Source organism: Mirounga leonina, unplaced genomic scaffold (assembly GCF_011800145.1).
Source record: "Mirounga leonina isolate KUSES-001 unplaced genomic scaffold, KU_Mleo_1.0 Mir_154, whole genome shotgun sequence".
Lineage (NCBI taxonomy): Eukaryota > Metazoa > Chordata > Mammalia > Carnivora > Phocidae > Mirounga > Mirounga leonina.
Window position 1 is genome coordinate 24,081,058 of NW_023270389.1, and position 14,764 is coordinate 24,095,821.

The 14,764-nt window shown below is 45.7% G+C and overlaps 1 protein-coding gene across 9 annotated transcripts in view; it reads right to left on the reverse strand.

Annotated features, from left to right (window-relative positions):
- SRGAP2 (SLIT-ROBO Rho GTPase activating protein 2) overlaps window positions 1-14,764 on the reverse strand; it is a 224,611-nt gene that overhangs the window by 69,723 nt on the left and 140,124 nt on the right. For all 9 annotated transcript variants that reach the window (XM_035010191.1, XM_035010190.1, XM_035010187.1 and 6 more), the window contains one exon: window positions 5,921-5,983. In XM_035010191.1, the coding sequence (XP_034866082.1) occupies window positions 5,921-5,983 (63 nt within the window). The remainder of the gene's footprint in view (window positions 1-5,920; window positions 5,984-14,764) is intronic.

Genomic DNA, 14,764 nt, shown 5'->3' on the forward strand with positions numbered 1-14,764 from the left:
AGGTTTGTCAGACCACAAAGTCCACATTCTGAGCCACTAAGCACCAGTTCTTCCTCTGAATAGGACCAGAGCTGGGTTAGTTGGGAGGAAAGGTTAGGTTTAGTCAAGACCGGTTTGAAAAGAGGAACTAGTTTTATTAATGGCTTTGTGGTCCTAACCAGGGGGCTAATCTGGAGACATTTTTGACTGTCACAACTTGGAAGCTTGCTTCTGGCATCGAGTGGGTAGAAGCCAGGGAGGCTGCTAACCACCCTGTGCACAAGACAGCCCCCACCACAAAGCTGTCTACCCAAAATGTCCATGGTGCTGAAGTTGAGAAATCCTGGAAGGACCTTATGGGTGTACTCATCCCTTAGGATCAGCGAGAGGTGGTGGAAAGAATAAAGAATATTGGGACATCGACAAAATCAAAGTTCATTAGAGTTTAAATATCTTATTTTGGATACAGAACGCTTTAAATCAGCTTCACCTTATTTTCAACCTGACATCATTTCCCATAAGTATATGATCAACTCTGTACATTCTCTACACTGGAGAAATGATATTTAATAACTGGTAGCATTAAAAACCTTTCTAAGTAATTAGAAAGGGTCCTCCAGATTCCAGGGTGACTCAGAAGTGAGGAAGAGGCATCTGTTTTCCAGGCTGAAGAAGGGTATTTGGGAGACTACTTTTTCTTTCTTTTCACCTGAATATGGATTCAAAAGCTTGAACGAAGAGTTATAAAAATGATGATTATTAAGAAAGTGATTTTCCATTTCATGAAGATGCATAATAGATAAAGAAACACTATGAATGAATATGAGACAAAAAAGGACTCAAAGGAATAATGCAAAGAAGACAACAACGAAGTAATAAAAATTAGTGATTTATATTGCTCCTTTCCACTAAAGAACTCTCTTTAAAAGAGTAAAACACTACCTTGTCTAAGAAACTATGAATTCCTAAGGGTAAGCACCACTTCTTCTTTTGTGTTTTCTTCCCTTCTCAACAGTTGGGAAATGTGTCATGTCCACAGTTGGTAATTCTACAATCAATGTGGTTGCCCACATGACTTAGTGACAACAAATCTCTCCTCTGTGGAAATACGGAAGAAGTATCGCTAGTATCCTTCAGCTCAAGGAAAAACTGAGGTATCCAGATGCCAAAACTTAAATAAGTGATGCCAAAACAACTGGAAAAATAGGAAAGTCAAGATAGAACTTGCAGATATATATATATATATATATATATATATATAGTGAGGGAAATATAAACTAGGGGAAAAACTCAGGAGTCTAAATTCTCAGTTCTACAAAGAGAATTCACTTTACTTCAAAAAAGGAAATCTTAATTCATGCCATTAGCTCTGCTCTCTCCCCAAGCCACACTAAAATAATAGAAAAGAGTTTTTCTTATTATTATTATTTCTTAGATATAAACTGAAGAAAAACAGAATGAAAGTAGCACATAAAAAGCAGGGAGGCAAGTAGTGAATTATATACTAAACCCTAAACCAAAAGAAGGCAGAGCCAAGAAGCAACCAGACTTACATCACAGAAGCCCTAAAAGGAACTGGTGGCAGTGGGATGAAGGTGGAGCTAAAACAAGAGAAACTACTGAAAGCCTAAGAATTGTTGGACGACCAGATCCCATCCCCGCCCCCTCCACAGTGGAGGACTAGAGGCATAGTCTCTTCTAGAGGACCTATGGATTGGGGACAGTGGGGCTCAGCTGAGGATAGGGGTACCGAACTTAAAATAGGAAGATCAACAGAAAGTTCTATACTGAATGTTGTGATGGCCCTGGCCTCTTCACAACTCAGGCCCCAGACATAGGCAGGAGGTCAGAAGAGCCTTGCCTGCAGAATCTGACTAGCCAAGATAAAAGACCTAGAAGTACTGGTATCAGGGCTTCCCCAAGGAAACACCAGTCAGACCACCCTACAGTCAAGACCACAGTTGGCACAGAACTTCCAACCAGCTTTTCAATGCCTCACTTTAAAATATGAAAAGGCAGCTAAAGATTACCAAACATTTAAGGAAAATATCTGATATGAAAGGCCAAGACCAAAACAAGCAATTTAGACGGAATAGAAAGTGTACAGAAAGAAGAAAACTTCAAAAGCAATCAATAATATCCCTAGAGAGATCAATGAAAAATGCAAAGACATTGAATCATGAAACAAGAACAGAAAACAACGAAAAAGGAACATTTAGAGAACAATAAAAGAGCTCTTGGCAATTAAGATTCCATTCAAATCTCTCTCTAAGGAGCCTGACTTCATGCCCTTCCTCTGGGAAGACATGTAAATGTTATCACCTCATACTTTACTTGCTGTTCTACTTTTCTGTCTCTTCTATTAAAACTAAATGCCTTGAGTTCAGAGACACGTCTTACTTGTCTTTGTAGCCCTGGTGCCTAGGGCCGGAGACAAACAGGCAGGCAAAGCGGGGTGACTACACACTGACGCTGTCTCGAGGGAGCAGGTACTAAATACCAGCCTACAGTAGCTCCATCAGCAGACAGCTGCTGTGCCCAATCAAGGAGCCATATATCCAGGGGGAGCACGGGACCATAAACCCACACCCCAGCATTGCAACACCTCTTCTTTCTTTCTCAATTCTAGGGCTTACTTGACTGTTCCTACTTAGCCAATCCATGTGGCTTCTGGGCCCCCACAGACTCTCCTTCCTGTAGGTACTTGCTGGGCTTTCTCAGATACAAACTCTGAGTGCAACCGAGGCAGAGAATGCCAGAGTTCTTTGGGAAGCAGCGTGCCCCAACTTCAAAGGCATTCCTGGATCACCAGCTGGAAAATGAAAACCACTTACGCCATGGCCTACCAACTAGCCAGCTCATTATGGGGGAAAAACACATGGAGGAGAATGCTCATGAGGGTTGCTCTCTGAATGGCAGCTGGGGGAAGCAGCCCCTGGCACAGAATGCCAAATCAGGAAAATCAAAGGTCCTTCAGGCAGAAAAGAGGAAGGTACAGAGGGGCAGCTAGCCACATATGGTGTGAGTCTGGGCCTCTTGCCCGAAGGCATCTTCATTCGGGAACATGGAGGCTCTGCCCCTTGGATCATCAAGATTCAAAAGTACTTACATTATCAACCCTTGGGTAATCAGTCTCCCAAAAAGAAATATTTTGAGCATTAGGGGAGACACAAGCTAAGGAGAACACTGAACATGGTGGGTTCCTTATATCCTTGGCTTCCTTTATTCCATCCCACAGATAACTTCTATTGTCCACAGGGTCACTGAAGCAAGAGGCCCTTTTGCCTTCCCAGAAAGCAATAAGGTGAAAGCTCCTTATAAAAAGATCTCCCTTGTTCTCTCTTAACTTCTCTGAGAGAGAGGAGGAGAGAGGACATTCAGCAAGTAGCTTCCCAAAGCCAGCATATAATAGTGCCAGGTTCCTGCTTGCTGAAACCACTGTCCAGTGTAGAATGACCAGTTGTCCTGGCTTACCAAAGGACTTTCCTAGGTGTAGCACTCAAAGTCTCATGCGCCCCCAAAACCCTTCAGTTCTAGGCAAACTGGGATAGTCAGCCACCCCCATGCCATGGTGCCTTACTGAGACCAGTCCTACACTCATCTCACCCTACAGAAGAAACAAGTCAATTCTATCCTCTGAACTTTCTAATGGCCTATAGAATCTGCAAACTCACTTGACCCTTAACTACTGTCGGATATTTTAGGAAGTGTGACTGGAGATACCAGTACATGAAGTTGTGGGGAGACCTGGGTCAAATTAAATTTGTATTTTGGCCTTGGACAAATTAAAAGAGTGTGTATCCAGGGATAAAAGATACAGCAACAGGAATATACTCAGTGGTATTGTAGTAGCATTGTATGGTGACGAATGGTAGGTGGGCTCGTGAGCACAGCATAATGTAGAGACTTGTTGAATCACTATGTTGTGTGCCTGAAACCATCATAACACTGTGTGTCAACGACACAACAATAAAATAGAACAAAAATAAAAATAAAAAGAGGGTCTACCCATTCACCTCCTGGCAGGGGACTCCATGCCCAGCCAATTCTCAGTTTGTATACGCCAGCAGGAAGATTTCATGCTCTGCGTCAGCAGGAAAGCACTGGCCGATGTTGGACTGCCTGAAGACTGCAGTCCAACTCGCCAGTTCAGCCCTCTTCAAACCAGAGCAGCAAGTTCCACAGTTTTCTTCCTCACTCCCGCACAAGCTATACCCTCTCACTTACTGATTTTTTTAAAAATCATAGCATAATAGGAGATCTCGGGCTCTGAGCAAAGCTAACAGATCCCTAGGAGCTGTTCTTTTGTCACTACCTCAAGTCCCACAGCAAAAGTGGCAAACTGGGTTTGAGCTGGTTTGGGGTTTGCTGGTTATCCCTTCTACTCCTCCCCAGAAAGAGCAAATAGCAGAGGCCCGCGATGCTTACGGGGAAAATAAAAGGATTCATATAATGGCTTCATGTGTCATAGTCTATCTTGGTGAATTTTTTGCCAGGAAAAGGGAGTAGTAGCTCTTCTTGGTGCCTAGAAGATGCTCTAAAAATAAAGTGCAGACGTAAAGCATAAAAAGACAACAGGGTTCAGGGAAAACGCATCTAGTCTGTAAATGGTTCACATCAACACGCTTCTATTTTTATAAAAAGCCTTAACTGCACTTGAAAGAAATGAAAGTCTGGGAGTTGAACCAAAGAGTACCATCTATCTACTTGGCTTCAGAGCAGAAGAGTCACAGAGCAGAAAGTCCAAACAAACGAGCATCACTGGAGACCAGTCTGACGACTACTCTACCCTATTTACTTGCTTAATAGTTGCCATGACAAAAGAGCCACACCTAGGCTTTTGGATCAAGAACATGGAATTCTCTGATCCCAAATGCCTGTGATGCATGTCACCACTGCCTGTCTTCCTGTGAAGAAAGAAAGAAAGAGAGAGAGAGAGAGAGGGAAGGAAGGAAGAAAAGAAGGAAAGAAGGAAGGAAGGGAGGGAGGGAGGAAGGAAAGAAATGCAGTGAATAAACAAATAAACACAGGAAATCAATTTCACCACCAGAACAGGATGGGAAACCCTAGAGAATGACACAAAGGCCGGGCACAGCCCCGCTGAAGACGGGGGCCCTGAAAGGCTTTAGCTAACAACTGAAATAGTCTCTGTACGGCAGCAGGAATTTCCTCGATGTGCATATGTGTTTTAATTATAATTAACAAAACCTGGCTGGGTAGAAGACCACCACCACCACCTCCTTCCAGTGCATGAAAAAACATGCATCAGCCATGGGCATCACGTGCCTCAAGCACCAGCCATTTCAAAACAGATTGTATTTTCTTCTCCAAACCTGAAGCCTGCCTCTTCACTGAGGTTCGGCCTTTTAAAAACCCAGGGAGAGGGGCGCCTGGGTGGCTCAGTTGGTTAAGCAACTGCCTTTGGCTCAGGTCATGATCCCGGAGTCCCGGGATCGAGTCCTGCGTCAGGCTCCCTGCTCAGCAGGGAGTCTGCTTCTCCCTCTGACCCTCCTCCCTCTCATGCTCTCTGTCTCTCATTCTCTCTCTCGCAAATAAATAAAATCTTAAAAAAAAAAATTTTTAAAAACCCAGGAAGTCGATGCCAAGCTCTCTCTGCCTGAATTGGCCCCTTCGGTCAGGGGCATTTAGGACTTTGTGCTTCCCTCTAGGGTACCCGCTCTTGTCGCAAACCCGTAGATCAATCCAAGAACTGATGTGAAACCTTGAACATTAAGTCCTTCCTGGCAGGCACATATTAATGGTGCAATGCAGATTTGAAAATAAGAGTGTGAAGAAAAGAAATGGGTGGAGTCACCCCCAATGGGGACCATGCACTGTCCTCAACCTCAGCTCAGTTCTGTTGCTGATGTGACTACGGCCACAAGCTGCCAAATGCTGCTTCCCTCTGCTTGTTAAAGGGCCAGGCACCCATCTGATTTACCGAGTAGAGCTCATTCAGGACCTTCATCAAATCATCTTGGAGCTGCTGGCCGACTTCTTTACTCTGCAAGGAAAGAAGAATGGAGGTTAATCGGGAAACAGAAGGGGGGAGGAGGGGGCGACGAAGGCAAGAGTAGCATTGGCTCTATAACTAACAGACTCAATTAAGGCCCATTATTTAATCCAGCAAATCAGATAAGCACTCCGATCAGACCCAATTATGGTCAGATTACTCAAAGAGTTTTAATAAAATGAAATGTGCCCCTTCTATAGCCTAGCTCAGGCAATCGGGTGGAGGGCAAACGGGTGTAGGCTTTGATTTTTCCACTGGTCCCCGAAGAGCAGGCTGGAAAGCCACATCCTACCTAGCAACTGTTGTTAGGCGGACTAGTAGGCTTTCTTGGACACTTGCACTTGAGCCTTCTTGAGAATTGTGGAGGAAAGTCAGACGTGGATTAGGATGCCATAGAAAGAAGAACATAAACATCCAAGGACTTCAAAGTACCACACCAAATAGGAACCTCCAAGCAGAAAGGAGGTATATAGGTCTTACTTGATTTCTTTCTGCCCCAAACTCCCAGGGCAGTGGTACCCCACTAATGACTGGTTTGGAGATTAGCTAATGTTACCGGCTTCGGATAATACGTGTGAAGGGGTCTCCAACCTGTTAATCCTAAGCAGTAGTGGCTCTCGGGTTCTTTACTGCTACTACCCAGGGCTGGCATCTAACTACACAGACGGAATAGTAGAAATAAAGAAGAATGAAGAAGCAGGAAGGAGCAAAGAGTTGCACCTTCTATACTGAGTGTTTTATGCCAAGCCCAAGAGAGCAGGGGATAAAACCGACTGGCATCACTGGGTCATCGAGAGGGGAAGCCCTCGTTTTATCTTCCGCTAGCTCCTTCTAGTTCTTTCCTACCTGTCAGATACCAACAATGCCCGTCTACCAGAAGGTGGAATACTACCCCGGCACAGCTCTGCTCCCAGGGGAAGAAGCAAAGAGGTCTCACATGTCAGAAACATAATCATTTACGATCCTGCTTTATTCAAGATGTATGACTTTGAAACTATTTTTTTTCTGATTACAAAAGGAATATACGTTTATTGTAATTAATAAGAAACCAGAAAAAGAAAAACAAACAAACCAAAAAAGAAAAAACCCAAGAAAACTGTAGAAAACATCCCAAAAGAAAAAGTAACTTTTAATTCCTACCACTAAGAAATCACCACTCGACACTTTGTCTCGTATGTGATATGATTTTCCCATGTGATTTTCATGAAATTGGGGTTGCATTATACACACTGTAACTTATTCACTTAAACAAATGTTTGTGAACAGTTCCCTCCATATTATTCTTCTAGAACATTATGAAAGATGATATTGCTGGAGCTCCTATTCTTGCACATCCACTTTGTTTACAAATTTTTATGATAAAACATGCTGTATTAAATTACTTGGTGTTTCACCTATGCACACACCTTTCACCATTTTCTCCTAGAAGTCACATTGCTGAGTCAAAGACTATTCATTTACGCCATTAAATTGCCCTTGAGAAAAACTGTACCAATGAAAAATACCACCAGAAGCCTAGAAGCATGTTGAGTCACTTTTTCTCTTGATGATTCAGCATGATACCCTCTGCAGCCCACTGGCTGTAGTGAGCCTGAACTTCTTCTTGTTTTACATGTTCCTCAGGCATTTTCCTTCTCTTAAATGCTTTGCCTTTTTCTCTTAAGGAATTAATTATGGAACACAACATCTGTGTGACCTTTGTTGTGCGGAGACAGGACTTTTTACACCTGGTAGTGTGGAAGTGGGTGGGAGGAGCCCTGAAGGGGCAATCACACAAGTCTCCTATCCCTGGCTCCTCCACCATCAAGAAGATTAACTTTGAACAGCTCGATTCTTCTCTCTGGGCCTCTGTTTTCTTTTCCATAAAATGAAAGGCTAACACATTCCTCAGGCCCCTCCTAACCTCTGGCATTCTATGATTCTTCATGATATTTTGCCTGGCTTCTTGAGTCCATATTAGATGCAACCACCACCCACTTCAGCATACAATTGGTTGGCTTCACTTCCCAAAGTAGCAGATAATGAGTAAGTTCTCCTCGGGGACCGAGATGCCCTACAAAATAGATGGCTTCAGGGTATCTTGCCAGTCTTAAATTTACCGTTCCCAAATGTCTCTCATTCAATGCCCTCAACCACTGGAAGAAGCCACAAGAGGAAATGCCTTTCATCTAGAGTCTCACATACCAGCTTCTCCTTCCCATCATGAGGAGAGCTGAGCTCCACTGAAGCAGCAGAGATCTAAGGAGGTGAAGTGAGGCAAAATGACTCACCAGCCAGCCCCAGAGTCAGCAACAAGGCCAGGAAGTGACCACGAGTATCACTTCCAAGTGCCCTGCCCTCCGGCCTCCAGGTCAACTCCCCTGCCAGCCTCCCATCCTCCCTTCCCACCTCCTTGTGTTTAAATGGCGAAGGTTCCGGGAGAAGGCTCCCATTCCTCTACCCTGTTGCTTCCCCAGGACTTAAATAACTTAGCCGCAGGAGGAGGGGGGAGGGGAAGGGAGGAGGAGAAAAAGCATAACCAATAAAAAAGCAATTAAGCCCAGGCAGATGTTTCCTTTCGTGTACCGATTAGCTGGAAAAGGACCGACTCAACTATTATCCCTGTTTATTTGAACAGGCTGCTGAAGCGATTCTGACTTACGGCTCCCTGTGGCTGAGGCCTGGGCTGGGAACACATGTGAGGCTCTCCCAGCTACAGCGCCCCCACGAAGCCCCCAGCAAACAGGAACAAGGCTGCCACCAGGAGAGAGGCAGGAAATGGCCAGGGCCTCCCTCTCCTCTCATAGATGCTAAAAGGCTACCGTTTCTCTATTTCAGAAACCTTAACTGTGCGTCTCTGGGGGCAAGCGCGGCCCAGCAAGCCAGGAAGGGCTTCCGTGCAGGCCGCTCTGCCTTCCAGAGCTGTCAGAGCTGCGAGGCTATAAGGGGGCCCCACCCAAAAACAAAAGGGACATTTAATCCTGGGAACAACAAAACCTGATGAGGCCGAGTCCCTGACAATGAAGTCTGCAGGGCCTTTCCGTTCCCTGTTAAAAAAAAAAAAAAAGCAGCGGGTTTTCTAGGCAGGGAAGAAAAAGCGAATTTACAGAGCAGGCTTTGTGCACGATCACACAGCCTGCATCTCTTTTCTTTAAAATTTCTTGGAAGAGAATGAGTCATCTAAACATTGCAGGAAACCAAATAGAAGTCGAGGGAAAAAATTACTTTGGGCAAAGTTTTTCTCTTAAATGTTTGCATAGTACTCTTTGCCTGGAAAAAAAAAAAAAAAGATGCCTAAATTTAGAGTAGAGATGTGGCACAGTGAACAATGCCGGGTCCCTGGGACAGGAAGTGCAATGGTGTCTTAGGCAGGGATCTTCTCTTTCGCAGCTCACCACAACCGCGTGGCCACAGTGTGGTGCCCCGGAGTGGGGGGGCCCACGCTGCCGGCCGCCGGGGCGGGGCTGAGCCCCAATCCCAAGGCAGTGAGATCGCTACGGCCCCCGCCAGCCGTGCATTTAGAACAAAATGGGCCGGGAATCCTCCTTTCCCCACGGAGAGCTGCACCGGACGGCAGGAATGGAAGCGCACAGCCTCGTTTCCCGCACCCTGCCAAAGCCTCCTCCCGCTAAGGAAGGCCAGGCACCCAGAGGCCGCGGGGGCTGCGCTGCCGGGTCCGGGCTGGCCCCTCTTCTCTGGATGACTCCCTCTCCTGAGCTCCGACGGCCCGGTCTGTCGGCATTTCCCAAAGAACACAGATGACGCAAGGGTTTTAAAACCAGCCTTTGTCAGGGAGATCACCTTTTAACTTACCCTCGAGTGATTTTGCTCAGCACTGGAGGGGTGGGTGGGCTTCTGTTTACGGGCTCTTTGTACTACGACACCGACACCGACACCGTAGTACTGGACACGCACAAAATGACCCCGTCTGTGTGAAAGGGAGAGGAAGGCCTGCCCCTGCCCTGTGGCGAGAGCTACTCTCAGCGCCGTCCCAAGGCTTAGCGGGTCAACAGGTAGAACGGTGGGTCACTCAGTTCCCTGCCCACGAGCCCGTGCTAGCAGTTTTCCAAAAAAGAATCCAATTTTCAAGGGCACGGATCTCCCTCCACCAGTGCCAGCACCTCCCCCCACCCCAAAGAGACTCCTGAGACCAACTGTTAAAAAAGTCCTGTTGAAAACTGAATTTACGGGCGCCTGGGTGGCTCAGTTGGTTGCGCATCCGCCTTGGGCTCCGGGTCGTGGGCCTGGCGTCCTGGGATCGAGTCCCGCGTGGGGCTCCCTGCGGGGTGGGGAGTCTGTTCTCGCTCCCTCTGCCTGCCGCTCCCCCTGCTTGTGCTCTCTCTCCCTCTCTCTCTCTCTCTCTCAAATAAATAAATAAAATTTTAAAAATAATAAAGTAAAATTGAATTTACATGTACAGGTTTCTGAGGAAAGGGACGCGAAGCCTCTATGAAGCTCTGGCAGCAGGAGAAGTGCCACCAGATATAGAGCGACAGCTGCAGGGACACTCATCCGGCACTTCAAAGAGGCCACGTTCTGCGAGCTGGAGCTTTGCCTGCAGCGCTTTCTGGTGGGGAGGACAGGGGGAAAAGGAGTGGGTGTTTGGCAGTAGGGCCGGTGCTAGCGGATGGCAGACACTGTGTCTGGCCCTTCCCCAACCCACCCCAGCCCATCAAAACAATTGGCACCGTGTGAAGTGGCAGGGGTGCGCGGGTGGTGACCCTGCAGGTCAGAGCTCAGACATGACTTCTAGATGTCCCCTCGGCCACATCACTTGTGTATACACAGAAGGACTCTTCCTAGTCAGCATGCACTCATTAGGATACCATGTGATGGCTCTAGGAAGGCTGTGTTCCACTTACAACTTCATACTCTGGGGAGCCCCAAGCTAGGATAAAATACAAATATACTGAACCGCAAAACTTTTATAGAGAGGTAGGCTGGGAGCTGCCATGAGAGGGACGCCTAAAGTGCTTTTACCTTCTAAAGACAGGGGAGAATGGGATTTCAAAATGTACATTTTTTTAAAATTGCCATCCAGTATATTATGGTGTGTCTACAATAAAACTACTTAATACTCGCAGTGCATCTGCTATTTCCTACTCTTTTCTCTTCTCTTCTATTTTTTTTTAATGTTAGTCATAACTCACTAGGTTCACTTTACAACTCATTAATGAGTCATTATGCACAGGTTTAAAAAGACAGGGTACGCTGAAGTTGTGGAATTAATAAAGAAAATAGTGGGTTAGGGACTGGAGCCCACCAACTAAGACAGATGCTAAATGACTTACCTTCTCAAGGTGGGGGATCAGATGTTTGGAAGCAGGTTCAACTCCTAGATCTTGGCAAGGGGGAAATGCTGGATTTCAAGAAGTGAGCAATAAGGAGTCTGCTGGCAAATATTTACAGAACGCCTAGTATGTGTCAAGCACTTGTGGTTTGACTGGGAATATAGCCGTATACAAAATAGTTTAAAATTTACAAATCACTGAGAAAGATGACTTTAATCTGATGTCCGAACCTATCAGAACACAACTCTTCCAGTCTCAAAGGCCTTACTAGAAAAGGAATGTCCTAAGCTAGCTTTCTATTCGAGATCAATTTTTTTTTTTCTATCTCGGCCAAGAAGATTCCATACTTTAACCTGACCCCAGAGCAAGTTAGATGGTGAACCTAGCATGCCAAAAACAGAAATCCGACTTCAAAAAAATCTAGGTATTCTACAACATATCCTTTTTCTTTGAATTTGCCTTTCTAAGTGAGACTAGATATTTCAGGTTATAATGACGTTGCTTCAGTATAAGCGACTCCCCAAGTAGGCACATGACACTTTTAAAGAATCTCTTGAGCTTGTCAGCACTGTAAAAACTAATCTCACCAGTAGCTCCTTCACTCAGAAGTGAATGGGTGTAGTTAAGCGCTCCTGGTGATAGGAGTCATAACTTAAAAGAAAATGTCTGAAACCGGATGCAGTCTGAGACCCAAATTACCTGTCTCAGAATTCACCTTCTAACACAATTGGTTTCTCAAGTAGATTCTTGTTTAATTATCTGAATTACTTAGCCTAAACAACAAAACAAACAGATTATAACTTTTTTTTTTTAATTTATTATTTGAGAGAGAGAGAGATTGAGAGAACGAGTGAGAGGAGGGGCAGAGGGAGAAGCAGACACCCCGTGGAGCAGGGAGCCCGACATGGGACTTGATCCCAGCAGCCTGACATCACGACCTGAGCCAAAGGCAGACATTTACGGACTGAGCCACCCAGGTGCCCCAGATTATAACTTTTAAAGCCCCTTTCTGTCTCCCACGGTGCCCAGCCCACTGCTTTGTGCACAGGAGCCGTGAAGTAATCAGTTGTTGAATCAACTAGATCAAATTTTAGTTTAGACTTAAACACTGTGCTTTCACCTAACCACAAGAATAAAACAACATAGTTGCCTTCTCTGCATCTAGATTCTTCAAAGTGGAAACTGCATCAGAAGTTGCCCACATAAACTCCCTCAGGTTACAGTTCACAGATGAGCCCCAAATGGTGAAATGACTTTTCCAAGGTCAAACAGCTGAAGAGGCACCCTGCCTAGGACCACCTGCAGTACTGGAGGAGGGTGAAGAGACACGCAGGCTCTGGATGGAGCAGGATTTGAATCCTGCTTCCACTACCTGATCACATGACCTCGGGTAAATTATTCAACTGCTCCATGCCTTAGTTTTCCACATCTGCAAAATAGGGTAATAGTGAGATAATAATCCATGTAAAGTCCTTGAAACAGAATGTGGCACCTAGTACACTCAATAACTGTTAGGTACTATTGTATTAGCATCTGGCCCCTTTAACACCCACTTGAGTGCTCTCTCCACACTGTGCTCCTCCGTCTGCGCCCTCACAACACATTAATGATCATGTTAGGTGGAATGGGAAGGTCCCAGAAGCTGATCGCCGGGCAGGATTGCAGCTAACTCCCTCCGATGGAAGGGCTCTATCAACCCACAGGGAAGCAGAATCTTTGCTTTTCCTTATGCCCCCTGCTGTACAATCTATTCTCCTCCTCAGTTTCAGTAAGAACCAAAGTAATGACTCCATAAGAAATAATGCAGTTTTCCCAAGGGGGGAAAAAAGTAGGTGTTTAGCAGAAAGGAGGAAATTGGGAGTGGAGGGGGGTGGTGTAGAAGGAAAATGAGGATACAATTACTTTCTATCCCTTCAGAAAGATTAAAAAGAAAAAAATCCTTCTCAACTGCACAACTGGGACTGCGTTCAGTTGGGGTCATAAATTAAATGTCCAAAGGTAGGAGCTCCCTACTGCCTGGGTCAAAAAAGTCAAAGACTGTCCGTTACCAAGTTCTGGTTTAATGAAATCCAGGGGCTTTCTCCTCTAGGGCACTTGTTTCTGAAAGCCATTTCCTTGAGGCTTTTCCACAAGTTCCACAATGTATGAATAGCCAGACTTGATAACCACAGTAACGCTAGGGGCCCTGGGAGAAAATCCATTCAATGGCATGACCATGAACTCTGTGGATTCAGCTCCTACCTTCCATGGATGGATGTTCACTCTGCTCTGTTACAAGTAACCAGAACCTCTTGCCATGGAAACACATAATTCAGACAAGACTGAGTCCCACTGGACTGGGGCCGGGCCAGGGATGGGGCCAGGCGCTAGGAAGAAGCCGAAGGCCCTCTCTGCTCTCGCGGGACCTCAGATGGCACAGACTAAAACACAGTCTTGTAACAACCTAAACCTGAATGTTCCTCTCTGGTTGTTTCCATCTCTTAGAAGGACCCAGTCTAATGCTAAGAAAATAAGCTGAAAGCAACATCCTTTAAAAGGAAGGAGGCAACCAAGTCTGAGGCTTCATTTCTTAAATCACCACTGTGATCCTTTTCTTGGCACATTTCCATCTTTAAGTCTTCTGGATAATGATGTTAGCAGGAGTGTAATAACGTCTTCAGGCTCTGATCTCGAGTGCTAAAGCATTTCTTGAGGTCATACTGAAGATCTCCCAGGCAGGACACTAAAGGCATAGAAATGGTGTCTAGGTAACTGTGGTGCCCTGGGTAGACCAGGACACAGGGGACAAAAGACACAAAGGCAAACAGGTAACATGAGAGCACAAATCTCTCAGCAACTGTAAAATGAATGCTGGAGAAAAAACAATCAATTGCTTGGAACTGGGCAAGAACGGGCGGGGGGGGAGGAGAGCCAGAATGATAAGGTGCTTGCAAGCATATGCCCTCCCACAATAAGGAATTCCAGGAGCTGGGGGATGGGAAGAATGCCTGTGTGGCTCCCAGATGGCTGGGGAAAGGCTGGAAGAACACAAGTTAATAGAGCTCATCTGAAAGTTGGCAGCGTGAACACCAAGAGGAGGGCTGCCTGGTAGGAAGTAAAACAGTCAGCAGCACCCATACAGGAAATGCCTGGGGCACCGGGAAAATCGCTGATTAAATACTTTGAGAAAGAGGAACCCAGCAGCAAAGCCAATTCATTGAAGGATCTGTGTAGTTTGAGTACTTTTGGAGTTGCCTTAGAATCCCACTGTCGAGAGAGGAGAAGAGGCTCCTGGAGGTTCAATTGTGGAGAGACCATTTTCTTGACACTCCAGGTGCCAGAGCTGGACCCAAGAGTTGCCTAAAGCCAACCCCAGAAGACAAGTAGAGCTCTTTGTTGGCAGAGGACTAGAATGCACTTCCTTGGGGCTAGAGTGGAGACCTGGGTTAGGACAACTCTCTTCTGATACGGAGGGGAGTATGCAACCTTTTGTCTTTGTCAGCACTTTGTCCACACTGCCACT